Source organism: Culex quinquefasciatus, chromosome 2, assembly GCF_015732765.1.
Source record: "Culex quinquefasciatus strain JHB chromosome 2, VPISU_Cqui_1.0_pri_paternal, whole genome shotgun sequence".
Taxonomy (NCBI): Eukaryota; Metazoa; Arthropoda; class Insecta; order Diptera; family Culicidae; genus Culex; species Culex quinquefasciatus.
Genome location: NC_051862.1, coordinates 184215019 through 184242451, shown reverse-complemented (window position 1 = coordinate 184242451; position 27433 = coordinate 184215019). Strand labels below are relative to the sequence as shown.

The 27433-nt window shown below is 36.2% G+C and overlaps 4 protein-coding genes across 6 annotated transcripts in view; 3 read left to right on the top strand and 1 right to left on the bottom strand.

Moving 5' to 3' along the window:
- Positions 1–402: 402 nt before the first annotated feature.
- On the top strand, positions 403–19181 carry LOC6040867 (inactive hydroxysteroid dehydrogenase-like protein 1). Of its 2 annotated transcripts, none has more exons than XM_038254195.1 (6): positions 403–546; positions 5179–5744; positions 9160–9393; positions 9693–9913; positions 14411–14506; positions 18696–19181. In XM_038254195.1, the coding sequence occupies exons 2-6, from the start codon at positions 5573–5575 to the stop codon at positions 18939–18941; spliced, it is 969 nt and encodes a 322-aa protein (XP_038110123.1). In that variant the 5' UTR covers positions 403–546; positions 5179–5572; the 3' UTR covers positions 18942–19181. The 2 variants fall into 2 exon arrangements, with proteins under 2 accessions (XP_038110123.1, XP_001850197.1); XM_001850145.2 differs by lacking the exon at positions 403–546 and adding an exon at positions 591–748.
- A 19-nt stretch (positions 19182–19200) lies between these two features.
- LOC6040866 (transmembrane protein 231) lies at positions 19201–21403 on the top strand. Its single transcript, XM_001850144.2, has 3 exons — positions 19201–19616; positions 19674–19805; positions 20856–21403. Exons 1-3 carry the CDS (start codon positions 19242–19244, stop codon positions 21387–21389), a joined length of 1041 nt encoding a protein of 346 aa, XP_001850196.2. The 5' UTR covers positions 19201–19241; the 3' UTR covers positions 21390–21403.
- A 34-nt stretch (positions 21404–21437) lies between these two features.
- LOC6040865 (mitochondrial import inner membrane translocase subunit Tim21) lies at positions 21438–23993 on the bottom strand. The gene is made up of 2 exons (XM_001850143.2): positions 23899–23993; positions 21438–22175 (listed from the first exon to the last, which is right to left on the bottom strand). Exon 2 carries the CDS (start codon positions 22169–22171, stop codon positions 21497–21499), a length of 675 nt encoding a protein of 224 aa, XP_001850195.2. The 5' UTR covers positions 22172–22175; positions 23899–23993; the 3' UTR covers positions 21438–21496.
- A 1979-nt stretch (positions 23994–25972) lies between these two features.
- LOC6040864 (solute carrier family 66 member 2) overlaps positions 25973–27433 on the top strand; it is a 47765-nt gene continuing 46304 nt past the window's right edge. Inside the window, exon 1 of one of the 2 annotated variants that reach the window (XM_038252445.1) lies at positions 25973–27249. In XM_038252445.1, coding sequence (XP_038108373.1) covers positions 27047–27249 — 203 coding nt within the window. In that variant the 5' untranslated portion in view covers positions 25973–27046. The remainder of the gene's footprint in view (positions 27250–27433) is intronic. The other variant, XM_038252446.1, reaches the window with a different exon arrangement.

Below are 27433 nucleotides of genomic sequence, written 5' to 3'. Positions count from 1 at the left end.
CGTCGAGAATCGAGAGAAATCTGACCGCCGCGGTAGAGTGGGTTGTTTTCAAGATATGACTCTTACTCTAACAGAGGTTTAACCTTGCAAGCATGGCAGGTTGGTGGAGATGTATGGTAATTAATTTGCGAGTTGTCTCTTATTGCAGCAATTTATGACCAAAGTGATCTTGCTTAGGTTATAAAGTCAAGTCGGTTACAAATATTTAAACAGATATTTACAATTTTTATCAAATATTATTTTTTTCATAATTTTTATTAGCATGTTAGAATAAACAAATACAGTAAGAATAATTCAAATTCAGAAAAAAAATATTTTTCATAACTAAACTTATTGGGAGCATGCGCCGTTTGCAGTTTATACATAACTTCAACAATGACGTCCAGTCTGTCAAAATTGAAAACCAAAACAAAAACATCAACCAGTTTGTGAAGTATAAATTTACCCAACCAGCACAAATTTGGAAACTTTCACTTTTGGCTGAAGATTTGGGCTCTCTTACGGAGAAGAAAAACTCGTTGAGCGGTTCGGTACGGTGTTACGTTGGTGCGTTTTTTTGAGAAACTGGTTTATTGAAGACGCTTTTTGTCAGTAGTAGGTATCAGCTTTGTTGGGCTCAAGCAGACCTGAGCCACCACTTCGGAAGCAGCTGCAGCTGAGCAAATCATTGTGTTTTGTTGAAGAAGCCAGTGTTGTTGTTTTGTTACAGTCATCTCGTGGATTTAAGGTTTAAGTGTATTGGCGTTAGGTACTAACAAATTTTATTTTTGTTCAAATTAATTTGGATTTTGTGCGCATTATGAAATGCATGGTCAAAACTATGCAAAAAAAAAAGGATCAGATTTTTTATAATAAACAAAAAAATGCAGAAAATGAATTCCGTTCCAAAAAAAAGATAAAAAAATATTTAATGGTGGAGACAGCTATGTGTCTGAAAAATGTGCAGCTTAGCAATTTTCCACCAAACCCAGAAATGGATTTTATTTATATACTTTGTAATTTAGCTCAAACATTGTGGGTTCCTTCCCTATAACCTAAGAAGCCATTTTGTGTCATTGGTTTACCCCCTACGAATCTCCATACAATTTTGGCAGCTATTCATACACGTACGTAAATATTCGAAAGTCTGTAACTTTTCAAGGATTTTTTTATTGATTCGGTGTCTTCGGCAAAGGTGGAGATATTGGTACAAAAATAGATACACGGCAAAAAATTGGTGATGTTTTTTTATTAACTTTTTTACAAAATAAAAATTCAAAAAACCCGCATTTTTTATTTTAGAGGTTTTAGGGGACAAAGCCCCGCATCTTTAAAGCCATTCAGAAGTATAAATTCCGATAGATTCCGTTTATTATTTTTCAAAATAGTGTCCATGATTGATGAAAATTTCCTGCAATTTCGTCTAAGGAACATTGAAGATAGACCACTGTTTGCTGAGATACAGCGGAAAAAAAAGAAACCGGAATGGTTTTTTTAAGTCTTTCTCAAAATAAATTTGGAGGGCCTCGTGGCGCGATGGTTAGCGGCTTCGGCTGCCGATCCCCAATTTGCTGTGGGGCGCGGGTTCGATTACCGCCTTATCCTCCTGGCCTTCTATCGGATGGTGAAGTAAAAAACGTCGGTCCATTTGCGTAAAAGAGGTTTTGGGTGACTCACCACACATAACCTTCGGACGCCTAGACATGAGCAGAAACTTGCAACAGAGACCACAAAAGATTCGGGGATTGTTAAAGTGGATTGCTTTGCTTATTTTTTCAAAATAAATTTATTTTCAAGTATAAGATTTAAATATTTTACAAAAACACTATTTTTAAAATAAATCAAAACTCGTCGGCAAAATTTTAGTCCATACTTCTAAATGGCTTAAAAGTTGCGAAGTTTTCTCTCCTATTACATATAATGAAATTAAAATAAAAAATACGGGCAACTTAATTAAAAAATCACCAAAATATTCAATAATACAACATTTCCGAAGACACCAATTAATTAAAAAATTCCTTGAAAAGTTACAGATTTTCGAATATTTACGTATCATTTTGAATATTAACGTATCATTTTTATATATTTTACAATTATCAATGTTGAAAATTAAAATGTCAATGAAGTCAAGCTTTAAATTTTAAAAAGGCTGATACACAAATTTTGAAATATTTTCTTGCGAAAGATCTTAAAATTTCGCAAAGATTTAATTTTTCAACTTTAAAAACCAGATCACTAGTTGCTGAGTTTATCAGTTAAAAAATTAAGGCACATTGAAAAAAAAATAGTGCCCTTTTTCAATCTCTTTTCATTACAATGCTCTATCCCAGCAACTACCAGTATTCGATGCTTGAATATGTTTTTTTTTCAGAAATTTACATACAGGTCTTTTTTGGCCGGAATTTTTTGAAACTTGATTTTAGTTGATGTTGAGAAAATGTTCCTTATAACCATACGAAAAACTCAGGCTAGTTTTGGTAATATGAATATTTATAAATATTTTTGCAAAATCATAATTTTTTCATAATAATCTTATCTCCGTATTTTAACTCAAAAAAAAACTCATTTTTTTCAGGCATATATGAATTTTCTTTTTTAACTTCTTATCATAACACATAACTTTACTCCCCTTCATATAAATTTTTGATTATTTACATACCATTTGTGAGTGGAAATCTGCCAAAATTGTAGGGTGACTTGCTATCGTTCTATGTTTAAAGAATGTTTCCCAAAAAGTTGCAGCCAGTAGATTTGATAATATTTTATACCTGTTGAAGTATTTTGTAAAGCTTATGTTGTTAAGTTCACAATATCGAAAGAAAAATCATGAGACCAAATTTTTTGCGTAATTAATAGTAAAATGAAATAAAACAATTCAAAAACCAATCCTACCCGGGCAGACGGTAATAACAAAATTCATGCCATTTCCATAACAAATACTGTTAAAATAACAGAATATGTTATGGAATCTTCTTGAAAAATCCATTTTTGCATAAGGGTTTAGTAACAGTTTATGTTATCATATCAAAATTTTTTATTGGTCTGATATTGATTGAAAACTAAATTAACTTTGGAATAACATTTTTTGTTATGGAAGAATAACTCAAGATGTTATTGGGATGATCGGATTAGATTAGTCTAATCTAATCTAATCTAATCTAATCGAACACAAGCGCAGCCAGTCCGAAGAAAGCATCCGGGAAGAACTTATGGTTAGATTACGCCTCAAGTTCTTTCTTGTCATTATTAATGATTGCAGTACTTTCGAGAACCCCCGAAATGTATTACACTCACTAAAGCGGCCCGGCCTACTGCGTTGCATTAACCGCAAAAGACAGATTCTATGAACGGAACCCACATTTCATGGAATCATCAGGGGAAGAAGAAGATGTGAGGACATACCGTACCAACCACTTCGAGTTATTTATATAATATGGTGTGTAGTGTGTGTAGGGGAATCGTTGGGAAAGGGATTGTTGTATTATATAGTAAATGACCTTGTGACATTATTTCACCACTACGGATTAATTCACTCAAGGAGTGTCAACCCCTCGGTGGCCGAGTGGCTACACAGCAAAAAATCCGATGGTAAAATCGCATGCAAAAGCATGCACATCACCTTCGTCAAAATAAACACTTAACATTACACAATGCATGTTAAATTTTTGCAAACACAAAAAAAAAGTTGCAATCGACGGGATTCAGCCCACTCGGCCATCAGACTGATGCAAAGCTATGACGATAAACGCATATATGAGCTTGACATTTCGGTCAAGTAGGTTTCTCATACTGATGGGTTACATATTTCAGGGTGTAAAATCACATAAAATTGCATAAAATAATGCAATATTTACACAGCAAAAAATCCGATGGTAAAATCGCATGCAAAAGCATGCACATCACCTTCGTCAAAATAAACACTTAATATTACACACTGCATGTACATTTTTTGCAAACACAAAAAAAAAAGTTGCAACCGACGGGATTCAAACCCAGCACCATCAGTAAGGACTGGCGCCTTAGCCCACTCGGCCATCAGACCGATGAAGAGCTGAAAGGATAAACGCATATATGAGCTTGAAATTCCAGTCAAGTAGGTTTCCCATACTGATAGGCTACATGTTTCAGGGTGTAAAATCACATAAAATTGTATAAAATATTGCAATATTTATTTTACACCCAGGCCTTTTACACGCAGCTGGATTACTACTTTTTTAGCTGTGTAGAGCATCTGACTACCAATCCAAAGGTGTGAGTTCGAATCCCACCTGATTACATGCGTTTTTTGTTCATATTCAAAGTTCAATTTTAGTCGAATAATTTCAAGGAGACCGGTCGGGAATCGAACCCGGAACCTTCCGTTTATGAGGCGGGAGCAGTAGCCATTAAGCCACGGGCCGGTCCTTGGGATGATCGGATTAGATTAGTTGTTAAAATAACAAAAAATAATAACAAAGATTTGTTCGGATAGTAACTTCAAATGTTATGAGTCTGTTATTGCAATAACAATTCAATAACATAAAAATCATAACGGCGAATAACAAAACTTGTTCTAAATAACATAAAATGTTATTGGCTTAGTATTTTTGAATATCAAAAAATGTTATTCCAAAGTTATTACCGTCTGTTTGGGTAAAGATTCAGATTTTCAAATATGTCGCAGAGATTGAACAGACAAACATTCGCCAAAATAATAGGGTCATTACAAATTTTATTTAGAGTTGTTGTCCCTTTTTAAATTCCCTTTAAAATTTACACAAATGTAAGGGACAAAAATAATTGACTAATATTCAAATTTAAATAAAAAAAATTAATGTAAACTATTAAGAATACATTGTACAACGCATATTCACGCACTTCTAATTAAATAATGTCGTTTTAATCTTTTCACAAATTTATAATTATAGGACCACAGATCGGTAAAAATCGAAAAAGTTATTTTTTTATGAAATCATTGATATCAATTGATATAATTTTCACATCATTTTCAGCCAAAACTAAAACTGTCAAAAATGTGAAAATCAATCCAAAAATGTAATGCAAGGCTGTTTTTAACATTCGACATTCAACTACGATTGTCTCAACAATTTGATCAAAGCTTGTTACTCAGCAGCTTATATCATAAGTAGACCCATAACCATGAGACGACTGTACTCGTACAAACACTACAACGCTACCTTCAACTACTTACTTGCTCAGCCCGCGTGGAAGCTGCATACCGACGACACAATACTTACGAACAGAGCTACCGAACACGGTTTTGGGTAGCCACTACGCGCTCGCAACGGGCTCAACCGACTCCGCGACACAACACCCGCGAGAGTCCCAGCCCGCGTTCAGTGCTGTAGCGCGTTTCGTCGAGTTCGGTTCGCTGGTTCTGGACAGCAGTCCGAATCGTTCGCGTGTGTCGTTGTTGTGATCGTGACGGAGGGTCGCGTGTGTGTTCCAACCGGGTTGGCTGGCACTTTTCACAGCAGAGGGAAGGCGCGCTTGGCCTAGTTCGGCTCGGTGAAGCCCGCAAACTTGCTGACATTGAAACAGTGCACATCGAGTAGCAGTTTCGTAGGCGCATTACAGTCAAGTTGAAGCCAACATGATCCTGTCGTTGGCCGCGCTAGGGTTGACCCTGCTCGGGGCGTGGGTGTGTGCCTGCTGGATGTACGAGAACCTGCGCTCGCTGGTGCAGATCGTGGTGGCCATGCTGACGCCGTACTTTGTCCCCGCCGAAAACAAGACCCTGGTCGAGCGCTACGGCAAATGGGCCGGTGAGAGGAAGCTTAACTTAACTTGGCTTAGTCTGTAAAGTGTGGATGATACGCCGTGAGGTGGCCGGTCTTATCGATTCGTGGGGGGAGTCTTATCGAAAGCTGATGCTAAAATTGTCGAGTCTACAAACAGGCTTCAAATGCGACGTGCAATACAACTCTGTCCTTTGCCGATTCAGAAGATGCTGCCCGTGTTCAAGTGATGCATTTTGAAAGGGTATTTCCAGCCATTTAAAGAGAACCGGTCTGTGTGCAAGAAGAACCTGCGTTGCAATAATGCTGAATTTTAATGTTTTCCGGCTTGCATTCAACGTGCTTTTAAGGTTAATGCGCTTTTTTTGAAAGATTCTTTTGGTGGAGTGTTTTCATTACTGGTACTGAATAATTGTCTTGTCACAATTACGCCAATGCTTCCTACATGACACTGTTGCTATCGTTGAAAATTAATTTTATTTGTAATTTTAAGCTTTTGTATTGAAATATTTACAGCTTAACTCACCTTGTGTTATGAGGTTGGCGGTTTAATTTTTTTCATATGACTTTGCAATGGTTTTCAAAACGATAATGCGCACACTTTTGTCGTAGCATTGATCAAAAACTCCTGATTTAAAACCATTTATTTGCAACTTACAAACAATTTTATTTTAATGTTAAAAGGTAGAAAGATTAAAGGTTGAACCAATTTCAGATCGCCGCGTTGCTAAAAAAAGTTGATCAATTGATCTTTTAATGAAAAATATTACCGATTTGAAAATATCGGAACCGAATAGTTCACAGCTGAAAATTTTTTCTATGATTTATCAGAATGTTTTACGTTACATATAAATAGAATTTTGAGTTACAATTTTTTGAGAAAGAAAAAAAAATCAGATTTCAGTATACGAATCGAACCATAAGCGCTATGCTTCTCCATCGAAATCAGTTCCCAGTACATTATGCTGGAGACGCATGGTTGTTTGTTTTGACCAAGAAACTCCCATGCCAAACTTGAGCCAAATTTTAAAATAAAAAAAACTATGTACAAGAATAAAAATAAATCTTTTCCTGTTCCTGAGGGGAACACCCGTGAAGAGTATCGGGGCCGGCATTTGCAAAGCGGATTCAGTGACAGTTTAACTTAATGTTAACATCTTAAGGTTAATGTTAACATTCCATAGGTTGTCTTCCTAAGGTGTCGTGATAAAGTCCTGTTTGTGACGATACACTACCTTCCCTTTACTAACCAATCGAATCCAGAAGGGAAAAGATCGCCAGTTGTGTTGGTCCGAGCCGGCATTTAAACCCCGATCTATCGCTTACAAGGCGGAAGCGTTACCACTGGACTACGTGGCTTGGTCAAATACAAGAATAATATTATGAACTTATTGCGTTGAATATTGCAATTTCACAGGGGAATAAATATGTCTTTTAGATTTTCAAATGTTTATTTGTTACACAAGATTAAGGAATTCTAGCTGCTCTCTTTTCAAGTGATAGATTATGATGTTAGAAACTACGTTTTCTAATCTAAACTTGTCACTATTTGAATTTTCTTTTCAAAAACTGTTTAGAATTAATACAGATAAGGATGAAATTATACGTTTTTGTCCAAGAATCAGTTATTTATTTTTCACAAAACTCTTATTTTTATATTAAATTTAATGATTGTGTTGATTTGAAAATTTTGAAAAAATGTTTGTTTAATTTGATAGGAAAATTTAACAATAATTTCATTTTTTATATTTGCAAATTGGACGCATATTTGCTGAGTTATCGTCTCTCAAAAAATTGACACCTTGCTGATGGTGTAGAAAAACCCTTATTTTTTAAGTTGGCTTTCCTTAAAAAGGCTATCAGCAACCATTGGTCCAATCTTCATTGACTCTAAAGCCAATTTATAAGAAATTAACCCTCTACAGCTAAACCCCGCCTTTAGACGGGCTTTTTGATGTTAAAAAATCATTGAAAAGAAGAATTCTTTAAATTTAAGAAAACTTTTGGGTTTGATATTTGACTTGTTTTATGTGACTTTGCTAATGTATTTTTTGTGGGTCAACATTTCCTATATTTTATTGCCTGTCAAATAAAAAATGCATTTTTCAATATTTATTCATCGCAATTTTGGTCGCCATCTTGGAATTAAAAAATAATTAATCATTTAAATAAAAAAAAATAATCATTTTATTGTAGTTTAAATGTCATACTAAAACTAAACAATTGAAAACAATATTACGCCCTTTTGAAATGTTAGTCTTGATTTAAAATTTTTGAAAATATTGTTTTCGAAAAGATAGCAAAATTTTACGAATATTTCACGTTTTAACATTGTAAATCGGAGCATTAGTTGCTGAGGTATCGACATTAGAAAATGATGGGTTGTTTTGGTGAGATTAAGAAAACATCAATTTTCCTGTTTTTAAACCTTTGCATGGCAATATCTCAGCAACTTATGGTCGTATCAACATAGTTCCAAAAAGCAAAACAAAGAAAATCGAAAAATTTCAAAATTGTTTTTTTTTTCGAAGGTGGGCAAACATGCGCGTTAATTTAAAAAAATTAAAAACTGTAACTATTTTCAAAAAAGTTTCCTAAAAATGGCTTTAGCTTGAAAACGATGCACTTTATCAAAATTTCACTGAAGTACTTTTTGATTGCAAATTTGATTTTAAATGAAGTTGATTTTTTTTTTGAAAAAATCATTATGGATTAAAACATTCATAACTCAGTCAAAGATATTTTGCACAACCTCCAAATTTTTTAGAAGTTGGCATTTGTCTACCTATCAAAAAATAAAAAAAAAATAAAAATTGTGTTTTTTCTCAAATAAATTTTTAGTGATAAAAAAGTTAAATAAAAAATTACATTTTTTTACCGTGTATCATTTTTTTTTCAGTGCAATCCTTATCTTACAACTTTGCCCAAGACACCAAATCGATAAAAAAATTCCTTCAAAAGATACAGATTTTTGAATTTTTATTTATCATTTTTGTATGGACAGCTGCCAATTTGTATGGAAAATTACATGGACAAACTAATGATGCAAAATGGCTTCTTTGGGCATACCGAAGGCATCACCAAAGTTTCAGTCGGATTAAAAAATACAAAAAAAAAAAAATCGAATGACTGAAATCTGAGAGAAATGCTCACACGGCTCCTGTAACCCTTTTGACTAAAAGTTAATTACAATTGTGAATCACTAGTCATATTGCAAGTCAATATAATTATAAAACAGTACTACTTTTTTCAATTTCCGGCACCACCTCCGTCACCCACGAGCGAACGATTAAGCACCCGCCCAACCGAAACGGTTGACCTGCATTGGTCACGCTTAGCCCATCACCATCATCCACCGACTGACTGCCTGACAGTCCGACCATGTTCATATTACTCATATCGATGTGTGTCTGCTTCGTTGCATGTGTATTTTTTCCTCCAGTAATTACCGGCTGCACGGACGGAATCGGTCGCCAGTATGCCTTCCAGCTGGCCGCCCGCGGACTCAACATTGTGCTCATCTCGCGAACGCCGGAGAAGCTGATGGCCGTGGCCGCCGAGATCGAGCAGCGCCACCAGGTCAAAACCAAGTGGATCGCGGCGGACTTTAGCCTGGGGCGGCCAATTTTCGAAAAGCTGCGCCAGGAACTGGCTGGCGTGCCGGTTGGAATTTTGGGTAAGTGTAAAAAAGTACTAGATATATTTTTCTTTCGAAAAGCCGCTAGTATGAGTTTTAAAGTCATTTTTTAGTTTGGAAAAGGTGTTGCATAAAACGGATTTAATCAATTTCAGCACCCCTGATGATAACGACTTTTATCACCAAGTGGTTAAATTTCACACTTTTTGTTCAAACAACCTAATCAAAGTTGATGAATTTATACGACCATGCGCTGTTGCATCGATCCACTTTCTATCACGAATCGCTAAAATTTCATCAACCGTTTTTGTTTCGTCTCAACTTTCCCCTCTAATTAGTGAACAACGTCGGAACCAACACCGACTTCCCGGACGACTTCGAAACGGCCTCGGAGGACAAGCTGTGGGAAATTATCAACGTCAACATCGGGGCGGCCACGATGATGACGCGGCTGGTGCTGCCGGAGATGAAGCAGCGGCGCCAGGGAGCGATCGTCAACATTAGCTCGGGCAGCGAGCTGCAACCGCTGCCGTACCTGACCATCTACGCTGCGTCGAAGGTGAGAATTGGGAGTTATCCCGATTCAGGGCTCCTTCAGGGATTCAGGGTTTCTCCTGTCTCGTCAGAGGCGCTGGAGCAGAAATCCCACGTTAGAGGAAGGCCATGCCCCGGGGGGCGTAGTGCCAATAGTTTCGTTTTTTTTTCGATTCAGGGCTCGCGGGTCATATTGAAATTCAAAACAAGCCTGTAACTTTCGTTTTTTTTTCTTCGGCTCGAATCAAGACAAATTTCTTGAAATCATTTTTTGCCTTCCTTACTAAGGCAAGGCTATAATCCTGCTCCAAAATTGAACTTTTTATTTTAAGCTCGAAAACCCACCTTGATGTATACATATCGACTCAGAATTGAAAACTGAACAAATGTCTGTGTGTGTGTATGTGACCAATAATGTCACTCAGTATTCTCAGCACTGGCTGTAGCGATTTTGACCAAACCAGTCGCATTCGACTTGGTTTAGGGTCCCATACGGTGCTATTGGATTGTTTGAAGTTTCGATATGCAGTTCAAAAGTTTTGTATAAAAATGTGTTTTCGCATAATTTTGTAAGTTGAATAAATGGCAGTAAACTGAACCAAACATCATTATGTTACACATCGTTAGTTAGGTAATTGAATAACCTTTCCAACAAGTCCAAAACATTGATAATCTGGCAACCCGGTCTCGAGTTCTGACCACTTAAGTGATATTTATGTACTTTTTTTGTAGCCGGATCTCATTTAAATGCATGTAAATAATGTCCGGATCCATCATCCAACCCATCGTTGGATAGGTAATCGAAAGATTTTTTCAACGAGTCCAAAACATTGAAGATCTGGCAACCCTGTCTCGAGTTCTGCCCACTTAAGTGATATTTATGTACTTTTTTTGTAGCCGGATCTCAGTTAAATGCATGTAAATAATGTCCGGATCCATCATCCGACCCATCGTTGGTTAGGTAATCAAAAGACCTCTCCAACGAATCTAAAACATTGAAGATCTGGCAACCCTGTCTCGAGTTCTGACCACTTAAATGATATTGATGTACTTTTTGGAAGCCGGATCTCACTCAAATGTATGTAAACTATGTACGGATCCACCATCCGACATACTGTTGGTTAGGTTATCAAAAAACCTTTCCAACGAGTCCAAAACATTGATAATCTGGCAACCCTGTCTCGAGTTATAATCACTTAAGTGATATTTATGCACTTTTTGTAGCCGGATCTCACTTACATGTATGTAAACAATATCCTGACCCATCATCCGACCCACCGATGAAAAAAGAAAGACCTTACCAACGAGTCCAAAACATTGAAGATCTGGCAACCCTGTCTCGAGTTCTGACCACTTAAGTGATATAAATATTTTTACCGGAAAGCTCGTCCAATTTTCCATAAGTTTGTCTTTGACAGCTTTTCTGTTGGATGTATGGGCTTACAGATATAAGCTTTATAAGTTGCTCATAACTGAAAATAGAATATTTTTTCCAGTGTGGTAAAAACCTTGATAGTAAATAAGCTTAGTAAATAATAAAACGAGTCGAATTGAAAAACTGAAACTGCTAACTTGAAATACCTATATCTTGGCAATGATATAACCAAATGTCTTAAAATTTATTTTGTTAATAGATGATAATATAATTTTTAATGGCCTGAAAAAAAAGAAAAAGAGCAATTCCAGCACAAATCAGGAATTTTTCTGGTACTTTTTTATCCGACCATCTCCGATTTCAATGAAACTTTGTAGACATGTATCCTAAGCCTATATAAACCATTTTTGTTTATATAGAACCCATAGTACTCGAAAATAAATTTTGAGCGAAAACAATCGTGACATCACCATCAAATTTAATTTTTAAACATATAAACTGAAAAATCTCATAGAAGTGGCGTGTATTTTTTTTTTTCAGAGAGCCCATCCAATTTCCTACAAATTTGTCTTTGACCACTTTTTGATACTATGCAACGGCTTCGATTTACAGTAATTTTTAAATAGCAAAACACAAAATATTTAAATACCTTACGCCCTTCTCAAATGTTATTTTCGAGTACTATTGGCTCTATATACACAAAAATGGCTTTTATAGGCCTAGGATAACACGTCTGCAGGGTTTCATTGAAATCGGAGAAAAATTCCTGATTTGAGCTGGAATTGCTCTTTTTTCAAATCTGCTTTTCGGGCCATGAAAATTTATATTATCATCCATTAACAAAAAAAATTTGAAGACAAGATACATGTATTTGAAGTTCTTTCGACTTCTCAACACTGCCCTTTTTCGATTTCTCAACACTGCCTTTACCAAATCTGCTCAAAATTTCTATGAAGACATTACGAAGACCGATGTTCAAAAAGTTCATTTTTAAAAATGATAAATATATTTTTGTGATTTTCATGTATAAAACCCGATTTAATATCACCAGAGGTGAAATAGAGCCTTTCTTACAAAATGATGAAACTCCGAGATATATTTTGGTGCAATTATTTTTTCAAAAACATAATGATACCATCCAGTGAGAATTTTACCTTAAGCTTCGAATCTTTTAAGGGTTAACCTCAAATAATTTTTTTTTTAATTTCAGAATTTATTTGTCGCAAGACATTTAAATTTAATTAAGAAAAACATATTGGATTGACATTATTAGAAAAAAATAAAGGGTACTCAGTCTATAATGTTAGTCTATGATTAACTTAAAAAAATATGTATCGCAATTGCACTTTGTCGATCAATTATGAGAAGCCAGAAAGAACACTTTCACGCGCAGCGTAAAACGCGCAAGCGTAAAAGCTCGACTTGACGACTTGTCGAGCTTTCGAGCGAGAACGAGCCGGGACTTCGAATTTGATGTTCAGTATATGATTTTGTATAAATCCAAAAATTTAATAGGAAAAAATAGGGTAAAAATAAGACGAAAAACACTAAAATCGCTATATCTCTGGAAATACATTTTGGAAAAGCTTTAAATTTTGGGCCCAAACAGTTTATGGCGCATGTTTTCGAATGGCTTTTTGTTTGAAACTGAATTCTTTAAATTTGATAGTGTTATCTGCAAAATAGTCCAAAAAATACCTCTAAAAATGGCTTTGACCACATTTACTGGTCGAAAATTGTGAATCGAAAAATAAAATGTTCGTCTCTGACCCCACGGCTACAGATCTGGCTTTTAAAAATTGTGGGTTTCACGAGCGGTTTTCCAGTGATGGAAGACACAAATTTTTAAGAGCGGATACAGACATCGGCCATGTATTTCAGAAAAAGAGCTCTCAAAATTCAGACTTTGAGTTCCGGGTTTCGGGCCAAAATTCAATCGAAAGAGCGCATCTAAACCTTCAATTTAGTAATAGGATTTTTTCCTGGAACGAATCCTCGCCGTGCACGATTTTTTTTAGATTTCTGAAAAAAGCGTTTTTCCAAAAGCAAACCTTAAACCTTTCTTTTGTAAGAAAGGCAAAACGTCACTTTTTGTTTTTTTAATGGAAATATTTAAAATCGTGCTTCGTCATTCATACGGAATATGTCTTGTAAGTTTTTATCCCAAATTTCAAGTATAAAAAGTTTGTTAATTTCAGTAATGCGTAATACGTTTTTTGGCATTTCAAAAGCTAATTTAGCATCTGAAAAAAAAAACATAAAATAAGGTTACTTTCATTGATGCGAAACATAAATATCAATGAGAACATCTAGTAATAATTTGAAGATAAACTCCAGGCATCAATTCCTGACTAAAATAAAAATTAATAAAAAAAAAACACACGAATAACCTTCCGTTCACAAATAAGGCTTTTTGTGCATCACAAACAAATAATTAATTGAAAAACAAAACTCCATCGGTAACCAGTTTGTCAACTCAGCACGACAAATTCGTGACCGTGGCCTAGCAAATAAACCCACAATTTAGACACCTGTAAACAGTCATTATGCTACCCGAGCAGACGGAAATAACGTGGGAATAACATTTTTGTTATTTGAAAATACTAGGCCAATAACATTTAATGTTATTTATAACAAAATTTGTTATTCGTCGTTATGATTTTTTTGTTATTGGATTGTTATTGTAATAACAGACTAATAACATTTTGCATTATTCTTCGAATAAATCTTTGTTATTCTTTTTTGTTATTTTAACAACTAATCCGATCATCCCAACAACAGTTGGAGTTATTCTTCCATAACAAAAAATGTTATTCCCAAGTTGTTTTGACTTTCAACCAATATCAAACCAATAACAAAATTGATTATGTTAACATAAACTGTTATTAGGCTCTTATGCAAAAATGGATTTTGCAAGAATATTCCATCACATTTTCTGTTATTTTAACAGTATTTGTTATTGAAATGGCATGAATTTTGTTATTACCGTCTGCCCGGGTAATCATGCAAATCTCAAAAAACCGGTTGTCATCGGCACCGGCCGGTCGTATTCACTCTTAACACATTGCTCGGTACCATAAAACCATCTCTTGACAGTACATAAATCGCTAATCATGAATCCTCCTCCCATTCTACCCAAAACACCAGGCCTACGTCCGTAACTTCACGCTGGCGCTGCAGCACGAGCTGGAACCGTTCGGAATAACGTGTCAACTGGTCAGCCCGCTGTACGTGACAACCAAGGTGAGTAACATAAAGCATCAAGTGTGGTACACAGCGCGGTCAGTCGAAATTATGCCAGCTGCACCAGCTCGGCGGGAACCCGTTTTGCAAGTCGTTGGACTCCACCGACAAAATGCCAAGGTCGAGGCTGGTGTTGATATGGAACTTTAATCGACGATGGCTTGTTTTTACTTAGTTGCATTTGTGGAGTTCTCTGTGAAATGAACTATTTTTATTTATTTTAAAAAACGAAAATACACTTGTCGAAGCCTCAAAAGAACGCTAAATGTAAACGATAATTTCATAAATCCTCATTCAAAATTGAAAAAAAATCTCAGGTTTGACAGAGACCTTCCCCGGTTTCGATGACTATCTAATTTTTTGCTAAGTGAATGTGCCTTCGGTGGGAAAAATGAAAATAATCTGTTTCAGACAAGATATACAGAAAAAAAATCGTGGCAAAGATTAAGTGATAGTCGCGGCGAAACAAAACCGCTAATGAAGGGTGTGCAAAAGTGGCTCAAGTGCAAGCCGTTTAGTTCAGGGAGGGATTCACTTGAGAGAACTTGGGCTAGTAGGCTAGTGCCATTAAGTCATTACCCCACACTCACACACCGTTGCTTCTGACTAGAGGGTGGCTAATCTCATTCACTTAAAATGCCGGCCAAGTCGCGTGCTTCCGAACTTGGTCGTGTGAACTGCTCACCCCTAGACCACAACTTGACCACGTGTGTGCCGTGGCAAGTCTGAGTAGCTTGGTAATGACTGTGCGAAATTTGTTCGCGAACGATGAAGATTGTTCGCTCGGAGATATGTGTGATTAAGTTCTCAGCGCGGGGTTGAAGGTGTCGTGTGAGGTATCTTCGCTGAGAATTGTCATCGAACCGGGTTTGGCCTTGCCGGCCGGTTTGAAATGTGAAAATTGGCTAGCAATTATCGGTGGGGGTAATTTTCGCACGGGACGGGATCGCGAGCGGAAAGTTTCTGAATTAAATTATTGGTTCGATTGTATGTTATGAGACGTGATTTGAATTGAATAATCTGTTGAATAAAAATAGAATGTGATCACGGTTTTTTTTATTGGATGATATAACAGCTAATATCTGTTATATCATCCAATCTAAGAAATAAATTATATATAAATCCCCACGAGGCACCATTGGGGAAATATTAAGCAATTCAAATCATACATTCTCTGGAACTTAAAATATTCAAGCTATGACTTTTGACAGTAATATTTTTCAAAATATGTATGCTTTTGATAAGAAAAAATCTTTTCAGAAATATGAAAAAAATATTGAAAAGCTCCTGATAGATCCTAAAAAAAGTCCTTCGATTTCAATTAGTCTGCCTAAATCAGATAGTAATCATTCAGATTCGTTATCCAACTGTAATGAGTTTGATTCCTGAGGTGTAAGGTTTCTAAATGCAAAATTAATTTCAGGTTCAGTCTTTAAAAAAAATGTCATCAAGACTTTTGAATCAATATAGAATACTTGTATTTTTAGGATTGTTTTGCATGATTATTCATGGTTGAAGAAAGTTTATCAGTTCACAATTGGATAAATCTGACACTTTTTCCAAATATCCGGATCTTCCGGTGGCCTTTACTCCGGCCATCGATCCGTGCAGTGCGATTTTTCATCCGATTATTGTTCCTGGTGCAAAAAAAAAGCTTTTGGTGTATAGCAATCGATAGTTGTTGCGGTTATTTTTAGGGCCTTTTTCCCACTGTGCAATGGTTTAAAAAATGTTTTTGCGGTACTGTACACATAAATTTAATAAAATTCAAATAATTTTGGAATATACCCGTACATGTTAAAAATAATTATAAACGCATATAAATGCAATGAAAATCGATTTTACTTCAAATATTTGCAACATTCAAAACAAAAAAAAATATATAAATAAAAAGATTAGCGTAGAATAGCTAGTTTGAAATAAACCTTCACGAGCAATTCTCTACGAAATCGGTCTTTTTTCTTCAAATTTAATTTTTGTATTTTTTAATCCGACTGAAACTTTTTTTGGTGCCTTCGGTATGCCCAAAGAAGCCATTTTGCATCATTAGTTTGTCCATATAATTTTCCATACAAATTTCGCAGCTGTCCATACAAAAATGATGTATGAAAACTCAAAAATCTGTATCTTTTGAAGGAATTTTTTGATCGATTTGGTGTCTTCGGCAAAGTTATAGGTATGGATACGGACTACACTGGAAAAAATGATACACGGTAAAAAAAATTGGTTATTTTTTTATTTAACTTTTTATCACTAAAATTTGATTTGCAAAAAACACTATTTTTTAATTTTTTTTTATTTTTGGATATGTTTTAGAGGACATGAAATGCCAACTTTTCAGAAATTTCCAGGTTGTGCAAAAAATCATTGAACGAGTTATGAATTTTTTAATCAATATTTATTTTTTCAAAAAATCGAAATATTGGTCGCAAAATTTATTCAACTTCATTTTCCTCATTAACATTATTACCCGCTGTAGTCGAAATTGACAAAAATATGGCGGCTATAATAAGGATTTTGGAAGTGCTTACAAAAACGTGATAAACAATAGAAATCCTTTAGGAAAGTTTCAATTAGTACTAGAAATGAATGAATATGTGAACCTGCATAATAAATTAAACCAAAAAATTGTATAAGTTTGTTAAATACAGATTAAATCCAGTAGGTGGGTGAAAACTGGGTCCGTTACCCTACATTGTTAAACGTCCATTGATTTTTTTTAAATTCAAATACAAGCTATTTAATCTTTCAACAAACTTTGAAGTTAGGAATCAGATCAAGGGAAAAAATTAAACTGAGCGCAAACATAATATGTATTTTCATAAATAAATGCAATCATAATTTGCAAATATGTGACAGCAACATATCTGTAACAATTCTAAAAGCATTTTAAGTTTTTTTCGGTAAAAAAATATATGGCTACCACCCATAAAAATAAACCAAATGCCAAAAGGAATAAAAACTTATTGATTTTACAGAAGGTTTTTTATTTTAAATAATGTAGTGCTAAACTATCATCAAAATTCAGGAATTCCAGGAATTTATGCCCTGTATTCTGAAACCTGTTTTTGTATAAAAAAAAAACACGAGAAGCTATAAAACTATTACAACAATTATGTTGAAGAGAAAAGAAGTTTTTAGAAGTTATTCTTGTCCAACTTTACAAAAATCAAATCATTTTGAAAGTCTGCTCATGAATTTGATTCCGCTATGTTTTTAAATATGTAATATTGTTGTTTACGAAATTATCAGCGAAAAATGCACCAAATTAATTTTCTCTGTTTTATTCCCCACTAACGATCAATAAATACATAGAAAAAAATGATGATAAAATACATCATTTATTGTGACAGATTTTGTGTCGAAAAAAATGTTATATTACATCAGGAATTTTTGAATATTCATCAGGTTCACATTTTAACACATTTTAATGCAATATTACTCAAAAAATAGGTATTATTAACCTAGAAAATTTTTCATCTTCCAAAATTCTACTTTTTGTATGTGTACTAAGCTTTTGAAATACGTTGTTAAAGTTTTTAATTGGGTGAAGATTTTTGGTCAACATATTTACTGAAATTAGCTAGTAACAGCAATTCTGTTGAGATTCAATGAAAAAAATATCGTCAATTATTTGTCAATCTAGTCTAGTCAATTATTTGTAATGATCGATTAAAACTGTAAAATGCACGATGTCTGAAAAAATGTGGACGCATATGGACGTAAAAGAATTACAAAATAAAATAAAAAACTCTTTTTCGACAAAAACTACAACACTTATTTAAAGTTGTTTTCTGTTTGCCCTTGTTTGATATTCCAATTGAAGCAATTTTAAAACCAAAAATGAAAACATATCATTTTTTTTAATTGTCAAATTTTAAGACGTACACGCTTAGATTTTCCTCCCAATTCGGTAAAGGTTACCGAATTTTCAACTGCTGAACAGTTCGACGAATTATCGACAGTTACCGAATTTTTGTTCATCGTACAACCGAAATTCGGTAAAATTTTGTTCATTTTGACAGATGGTTTACCGATCTTACAACTACTGAATTCGGTAAACAAATCTAATTGTGTAATAGTCCGCATGGTTAACGTCTTTTTATCTCACTACATGTTTTCTATCCGAATAAAATCATTTGATCTCTCTTAATTAACCCTATCTTAACCTACTCTCTTTCCCCCACAGATGAACCAGTACTCCACCACGCTGATGGAGGGCGGTGTGTTCATCCCGAACGCGGAGTCGTACGCCAAGTTTGCCGTGTTTTCGCTGGGCAAAACGAAACGAACCACCGGGTACTGGTCCCACGGTATCCAGTACTGTGTGGCGCAGTTTGCGCCCGAGTGGGCCCGCACCATCATCGGCGGAACCATGAACAAGGTGTTCCGAAAGGAGTATTACGCCCAGCAAAAGGCGGCCAAGGCTAAATAAGGGTGTGCTGACGAAAAGAGTATTCGGTACTGAGTTTTTAATTTGATGCATTTTTTGTTACGAGTATAGTTTCAGTTACCATTTATAGTTTTCATCCAGCAGACGGTGGATGTATTTTAGTTTGTTCTTTGTTCTTTTTGTTAGAGCTACAGTGTAAGACTGATTACTAATCGTGGATGTCAATCAAATAGTTTTCATTTTAGTTTACTCAACAGAAATAAAATAACTTTCAAAAAATAATCCATGCGCCATCTTTCAATGAGTAGTGAAACTATCCCAACACGTGCTAGCTCTGTTCCCATGGTAACCATTGTTGACCAAACAAACCATTCCCAACCAAAGTCCAAAACCATGAAGCATCTCTTCAATCTACACCGGAAAGCGGTCCGAATAGACTACCGGAACCAGCTATGTTCACTCGCCACTTTTGCCACCGGATGTGTCGTCCTCCTCTCTCTAATCATCCCGTACTACGTCGTTCAGTTCATCAACCCGGGAGACGTCTGGGACCGGTATCGACTGGCTTACGAGCAGCCTCGGGTGCACTTTGACTATCGTTACCTGTTCCTGACGGAAGTGGCCCTTCCTGAGGCACAAAGCGAAATCATTACCTGCAGCTCGTTCGAACCGTACAACGAACTGACCGAACAAAGGCAAGAATGTGGAGTGATAAAGGTTGGTACGAGTCAGTTGGGATAAAAAAATGAACATAACAAAGCTAACTTCTTTAAGGTCACGTCCGACGATAGCAATGTTGATGGGAAGGTGGACGCGTTGGCGGTCTCGGTTAGCTTCAATCTGCCACAAGAAGCAACGGGACTGAAGTTTTACACGTTTTATTTTTTTCTGGATGCGGTTGTCAAGGTAAGGATGATTCAGTGATGACAGTGTTTAGGGGACTATTCTTGTTAGTAGCTTATTAAATTTCTATAAATTTCAATTTTATTTGCTACTATAGGTTTTGTCGAGTAAAAATGTTCGTATTAGGAAATCCTATTTTTTTTAAAGAAAACCAAAACCAAAGCCAACTACAGTCATCCCACATATTCGGAACACCCACAAATTCGGAACACTTTTATGCTAATTTGTCAATAGAATGCCAAAAGTAGCTTTTCTGTCGACCTTACTATTTTTAGAACCTTCATTTGGACATTATCTTGCTATTTCACTAGTAAAAGTAGTACTTTTTGAACAAAAAACTTCATTCCAAGACCTTTTTTGTCCAGAGCAGCAAAACACTGCCTCCAAATAGCCTGTTTCATAATTGTGGGATATTATTGTGCCTCCCACTATTGTGTAACACCTTAATTTAACTGATATTTTCTCAAAAAAAGTTATCAAACCATGTAAAAAACATCACTAAGATTGAGTTTCATTGGTTTCAGTGTGAGAAGTCATTATTTGGTAAGAAATATGTACTCCTGGAGAGATCCAGAGAGAGAAAAGTGTTCCGAATTTGTGGATTTCAAGGGTCAAAGTAATTATTCAAAAACTTCATATAAAATTTAAAATTTGCAGATGTTTGATACAGCATTCGAAAGATCGCAAGAAAAGCTTTCAAATGAAGGTTATTGCGAAAAATTAAGTTCAATTATCGATTTGCTTTGATTTTTTGAACATTGGCCGAACTGGAAACCGTTCCGAATATGTTGGATGACTGTACTTTCGAAACCTTTCAAAATTCAATAAAATTTTGATTTTGAAATGTTTAATTTGAATTCAAATGATACGTCATTATATATTATATAATAGCTGTTTCAAAAAAACATTATAAATTAAACATAATTCCAGATGTGTTCAGCTGAACTAAACCTGGCATTTTACAATGACCAAACATTGATTGAAATGAACTCCTGCTCTCTAACACAAAAATTTACGACATCTTAACAAAAAAAATCGTTTTTATTTTCACAGAGTCGTTGTCTCTTCAAAATTCCAACGATCATCTCCTTGGACAAGGTACCTCCCCCAGTTCATCCCTTCCCCTCCGGCACCATCACTCACAGCGGCCACCTAACCTCCAGCCAGACCGTTGCCCTCCAGTGTCCGTTCTTCATGCGCAACATCAAGTCTCACTTCAACCACAATTACCTTCCAGGGGAGAATTACACCTCACTGCACCAGTTCCTCCCACCGTCCATCCTGGACGAGATTGAATCTTCCAACGCGGCATATTTCAAATTTGACCCGCACAGATCCCACTGGACACGGGATGGCGCCGGGGAGGTTACGATCCGGGTTGAGCTTACGATTGGAGGGGAAGACAGTCGCAGGACAGCGCTTCTCTATAATACGTCGATCTGGCAGAAGGTGGCGCAGTTTTGGATGCAGTACTTTTCGGTGCTCGTTGTTTCGCTGTGGTTAGCCGATAAGGTTAAGGACTGGCTGTTTGAGCGGTTTGTGATACGAGCGATGGAGGTTGTTCCGTGGAAGGAGAAATATAACTAAACTTTTGAGGGAAATTTATGGGTTTTTGTATGGAAAGAAATTCCTGTGGACTTTGAACACATTTTATTTACAAACATAACATGAAGCTTGGTAGAAATTTTGCAAAGTTATAAAATTGGTTCTAGAGCGCTACCAGGCTTGGGGATGTCCTGCTGAAGTCGGTTGTCTTCGATGATGACCGTGGTGTGCGGGTAGTAGTCCAGCTGTACGAACAGATATCGATACTCGTAGTCGCCGGACTCGTTCATCTTCTTCTCCAAATGCACCGTCGCTTTGTTACGAATCCCTTGCACGTAGAACTGCATCCTAATGTACTGTACTCCGTCCCTGATGTAGCTCGTGTGAGCTACGTGTGTCCTTCTGCCACGCCGGCTTTCCTCGCCAAATCCCTTGATCGGCGCTCCCAGCGCATCCTTGACCGGGTTCTCGTTTTTGACCCGATCGAGCGCCTCCGTGTAGATATTGTTCGGACTGTTCGAAGAGAACAACTCCCGGAAGGTGTAATAGAACAAGGTGGCCGTAACGCCAACCCCGACCAAAATAATTCCCAAATAGCTGGCAGTTTTGGTGTTTTCCTTGACGCGCTCTCCCATCGGACGGACATCCGTCGAGACGTCCGTACGATCGGTGCTGGCAGATAGGGACGTTGTGGAAGCGCTCTTCCGCTGAGCCGTAGCATAGGTGCGGACCTGCTGCGGAAGTGACGACAGGCCGCGCAGCATCGAGAGCTGCGAGAATCGTTGGTTCCGCACCAGCAGAGGGCGCAGTACAAGCAAGGACATTGTGCTGGAAATAGGGAAATACGAAAATAAACCTTAATTCTTGAGGGTGGGTTTGTTTAATTATGATGCATTAAAGGTTCTGACGTCATTTGTGGGTGGAGTAGACCATTCAGATTCTCAAAATAAACTCATTTGAATAACGCCTTACTATATTGTGTCTTGGGAATAGAACAAGAGAAAGGTGTTAGTTGCTTTGAATCACGCAATGTAAGGATTAATTCAAAGGCAACTTAGTGGTCAATAAAGTGTGTCTGATTTTCGATGAAGCATCACGACTATTTTGATATAAATATAAGCACAATATACGTCAAATAGACTGAAGCAGGAATAATATGTGTGTAACATTAATCTTTGTGTGAAAAGCTCTGAGTGATGTACACCATTAAAAAGAATTTATATTAAATTTAAGGTCCGTAACTTTCAAGGTTCTACAATAAAAATTACAGCAATTTTCATTTTCAAAAAGAAACTTAAACTCTCGTAATTTCTAAATAACAATAATTTAAATGACATCGAAAAAGTTTTCACCAAGGATTTTTCTAAGATAGTCTTGTTCCTTATGCTTCCCGATAGTTTACCAAAATTTTCTCAAAATATGGTAGAATTTGATGAATTACTCTACCTTTACTCTTAGAAAGGATTACATAGGGTTAAACGAAACTAGATTATGCCAAATTACAACACTGAAAAAAAAAACAATTCTCGAAATCGTGAATTAAATTCACGAATGCGAGAACCACGAAGGAATATATTCACGTTTATAGTGCAAATGCACCATAATCATGAATAAATTCCTTCGTGGTTCTCACATTCGTGAACTTAATTCACGATTACGAGAATTGATTTTTTTCTGTGAAGGACATAGTCAACAAAAGTCATCCAACTGTGTAGCTTGAAAAAGGCAATTTAAAAAAACAAATATATTGGCTGCCAAAATGACAGGATATGTTCAAGGAGCATGATTTTTGTAAGCGAAGTTTTCTCAAGATGTCCTTTAAACAGCCCTTTGAACAAAATTAAGTTTAATTGAAAGAACCTTAGAAACTGCTAAATATCTTAAAAATAATTACAATCTCACACCCCGACCAAATGTCATACAAACTAACATTATTTATTAAAAAAATAAACATCATTGAATAATCTTCTGTGAATTTTTTTTAAATCTTTGTACAATTCGATTTTTTTTTTAATTTCAAACCATATCCTATACTATGTTTCCTATGTGAATAAAACCCTAAGAAAATGTGATCTAGAAATCTAGAGTTTTTTTTTACAGATCCTTTAAGCTTTTGTGTTTCATATCTGGGTTTTTTTTAAAAAAAAAGGTCCAATAAACCAAATTTTCAGTTTTTGCTTTTTGGGTGTTTTTTAATACCCCTGACTCAAGGCGGTTTCAAAAACATCATAAAAGCAAAAACTGGAAATTTGGTTTATTGGACCTTTTCAAAAAAAAAAAACTCCAGATATTTTTATAGGACCTTATCAAAAAAAAACTAGAAATGGTCAGATGCATTTCCATAACATTGACTCAATTCACAACAACTTACGACTTTCTCATACATATCTGAATTGGCAATTTACCATGTTTTGAAACTGATCGTCTTCATGTTATGCAAACAGGCAAAAGCCGGCGAAACAAAAATAACACCCAGAACCTTGTCATAACATTAAGCTCAGTGAGTGATTGATGCAAAAGCCGATTCTTAATGGAAGTATTTCAAATTTACCTGCTTTCTAAGTTGTTTTTAACAAAATATCTTTGAACAAATTCATACAACTTGCTCCTAGACTTGCCTGAACTTTTATGTTTACATCATTCTGTCACTTTTCGGCTCGCTTCTAGTACTGCTGAAAATCTCATATAAAGTTGCATACAATGTTTGATACAAGTTATATGCAATTTGAAAAAGAATTACATGAAATAGCAATAAACATTTATTATGATCAACTATCTTGAAAAAATATTTTTAAATTATTTCTTAGTAGTAATTATATATCAGTCATTTGGGTAATTTGAAAAAAAAAAACTCAATTTATGGCTAATTTAACTTACGTGTAACCTCTTAAGGATCCTTCATTATCTTCATGATGACTAATGCATGGTGAATTGCACTTTATATAACATATAAGTATGTTTTATAAAAAAAAACATAAAAAAATTGCAAGCTATCGCTTCGTTTGACAAGGCTATTTCTGAAAATTTGTGTATATAACAAAATTTTTTTAGTAGAGTGTTTGGGTCAAAATTACTAGTGAGTAAAGTTTTAGTATTTTCCTATATTACACTGTTTAATGAATGTTATAAAATTAAAAAAAAATCTGCTCAAAATTTCACTACTTTAGATACCGATTTTGTCGCTGTCGTGTTAACTTGTCGTACCGTACGTGAATTTTGGGCCCAATTGAATTTAGAACGCCATTTTGTGCAGCTCACAATGCCTCACATTATGACATTCACAGATCCCCAAAATTCGATATCAATCCTGAGATATTCAATAAAAATCGAAAAAACTCCGAGCTTTTTTGTCACTTTTCATATAAAAGAATCTTGTCGTGCTGTCTTGACACACACTTAAAATTGATGTTGACAACTGTTATAACTCGGAACTTGGGCACTTCTCGGAACGTCTAAAAGCGACCTACTACAAGTTAACACTACAGCGCCGATTTGCTAATAATGAAAAAAAAATCAAGCAAATCAATGGGCCAATGTCAAAGTGTAAACAAAAAGTCTATCCTTCTCATGTCCGTTGGTGTTTACACTTTGACATTGGCCAAATTAAATACATTTTTTTGCTAGAAATATGTACACGTAACCCCCGGAGGTTGGTCACTTTTTCGCTTGACTTTTTCTTAGTTTGTACCCCAGTAGTTGGTCAAAGGCAAACTAAAAAGTGACGAACTGTCACTTTTTACACGGCGCTCATGCACTCTATCAAAACAAACGTTTGGCAACAGATTGACAACAGTTGGTGTCAAACCCGGGGTTTGAGTGTATTTTGCAGAAAAATACGGTATTTTTGCGAATTTATGGGTTACTTTAATAGAAAATTCATACAAATTTCCATTTCGCTTGATAAGGCTGGTACGAATTTTATTTAAAGTTTCTGTCTCTCCCCCTCTTCAAAGTTGGCCCGAGAAATCAGGGGGCAAAAAACTTTATTTCTAAAAACTTCAAAATTTCAATGGAATTTGATGCGCAATCAGCTTAAATCAATTTTAAATGCGTTTAAACCCATTTTAAGCATGTTTGGGTTGAACTAAAAATCATTGAAATGTTTGTGTTTAGTGTTTATTTCCGCAAAATGTTATTTTTCTCTAAAATTTTTGTTTTTGCCAAATCTTACATTTTTTGAAAACTTATGATTGCAAAATATCTGTATAGTAGTATAAAATGCATTTTAAAACACTTTTTCCATGCAATTATTGAAATTATGGCTTGTTATTTCAATGTTTATTTTTTTTTTGTTATTTGCCTCTAAAACTCTAAAAACAAAAAAAGAAATAAATACTACATTTTGCTACAACGACCGAGTTCAGAAAGGAACTGATCGTACAATATTATTTTTAAAATATATAAACTGTTGTATACGATTCCATGAAAAATCACAAAAAAATATCAAACCCGTTGCAACGCTTCAAAACTCCCCCTCCATTCTAGTACTGTTTACAAGCCGTGACAGCTGTCACCCTTCAGTTTGCCGAACAGTAAACAAAAAGCGACCCTCTCACCAATACAACCATCCATTTTACATTATTGACATTTGCACAAACAAAAAAAAAAAAACACAAAACCTCTGCTACCAAAAGTCATTCAAGAGAGAACTCGCCACACTCACTCACGCTCACTCACTTCGCAATCCACTGCGGCCGCAACTAGTCATCCAGTAGTGGCGAGGAGACTCGCGTCAGACGGCAAACAGAGTTCTAGCCAAACGGCAGTGACGACGAGGACGGCTGCTTCGATGATGCAGTAAACTAAAAACAGCACCAGTAGAAGAGGAAGCATTAGAACAAACCCCGAGAGAGAGGCGAGCGTGAGCGCGTGAAAAGTGTCAAAAGAAAAGCGTCGACGAGACATCATAACACACACAGAGTTCGAGGGGAAAATTCGTGCAGAATATTATTGCTTGGTGCGTAAAAATAGTTTGGTGAATTTAGTTTGCAGTGAATCGCCGTGACTCGAGAATGCAGTCGGATTTGGGGAGACGAGCGTGAGCGGATCTTGGGCGAGCGTTTGAGGAAGAATTGGAGGATTTTTTTTTTTGCGAGATAATCTAGAAGGAAAGAAGCAACAAAGATGGCAAAATTGATTGAAAGCAAGGGGCGATGAAAGAGTTCGCCGAGAACAGCATCAGAGTTCAATGAATTGTGTGTGTGTTTTTTTTCTGCTGGATTGAAGTGTTGAGAAAGGGAAATGTGTATATATTTAACCGGATGAACGATTGAGAAAGGGAAAGAAGGATTAATCGTAGACGAGGAGAGTGAAGGTTTCGCGAATAGAATCAGTGTAGAGAGTAGAGCAGTTCAGTGGAAGAAGAAGCCGCTCAAAGTCGTGTCTACAATTTGCCTTTATTGGTGTAATTTAGTGTTTCTTATCTTGTTTTCGTTCCCTGAGTTGGAGAGGTTGTTTTTGTGTTCGTGGCTAGAGATCAAGATGATCGTCGGGGGAGTGCACGGACAGTGATCACAAAGCGAGCGTTCCGAGTGTGTTTTGTGTTTGGTTTGGCCAAGGTCTACGGTGTCGTGTTTGTTCAAGTTGCGGCACATCCAGCTGGCTGGCGTTCGTGCTCCGATGGGATAGCTGTCTAGTACCGCTAGACCCCAGAACTAGAGAACTACCGTCAGCAGCAGCATCCAGCAGAACCAGCCGCCATGGATTGGATCATCAACGACGAGCTGGGCCTGACGGTGGGCCACGTCGTCGGGTACGTGTCCGCGGCCTTCATGGTCGTCGGCGGAGTGCTCCCGTACGTGCCCCAGTACAAGCAGATCAAGCAAACGCAGGATCCGGAGGGTTTCTCGCTGCACGTCTGCCTGGCACTGCTCATAGCCAACTCGCTGCGAATACTGTTCTGGTGAGTAGCTCCGGAATTCCTAATAATTACCGAGTGCGTGACGACTCGTCGAGGAATGATGATTGCCACGATGAGTTGGGAAAAACGACGATGATAATTTCGGGTTGTAGTTGATAACGCGCTCGTAGCTATCGCCTTGGTTAAGGCTTCGTGTCTGTGAACCATGGGGTGAACCCGGAACGTT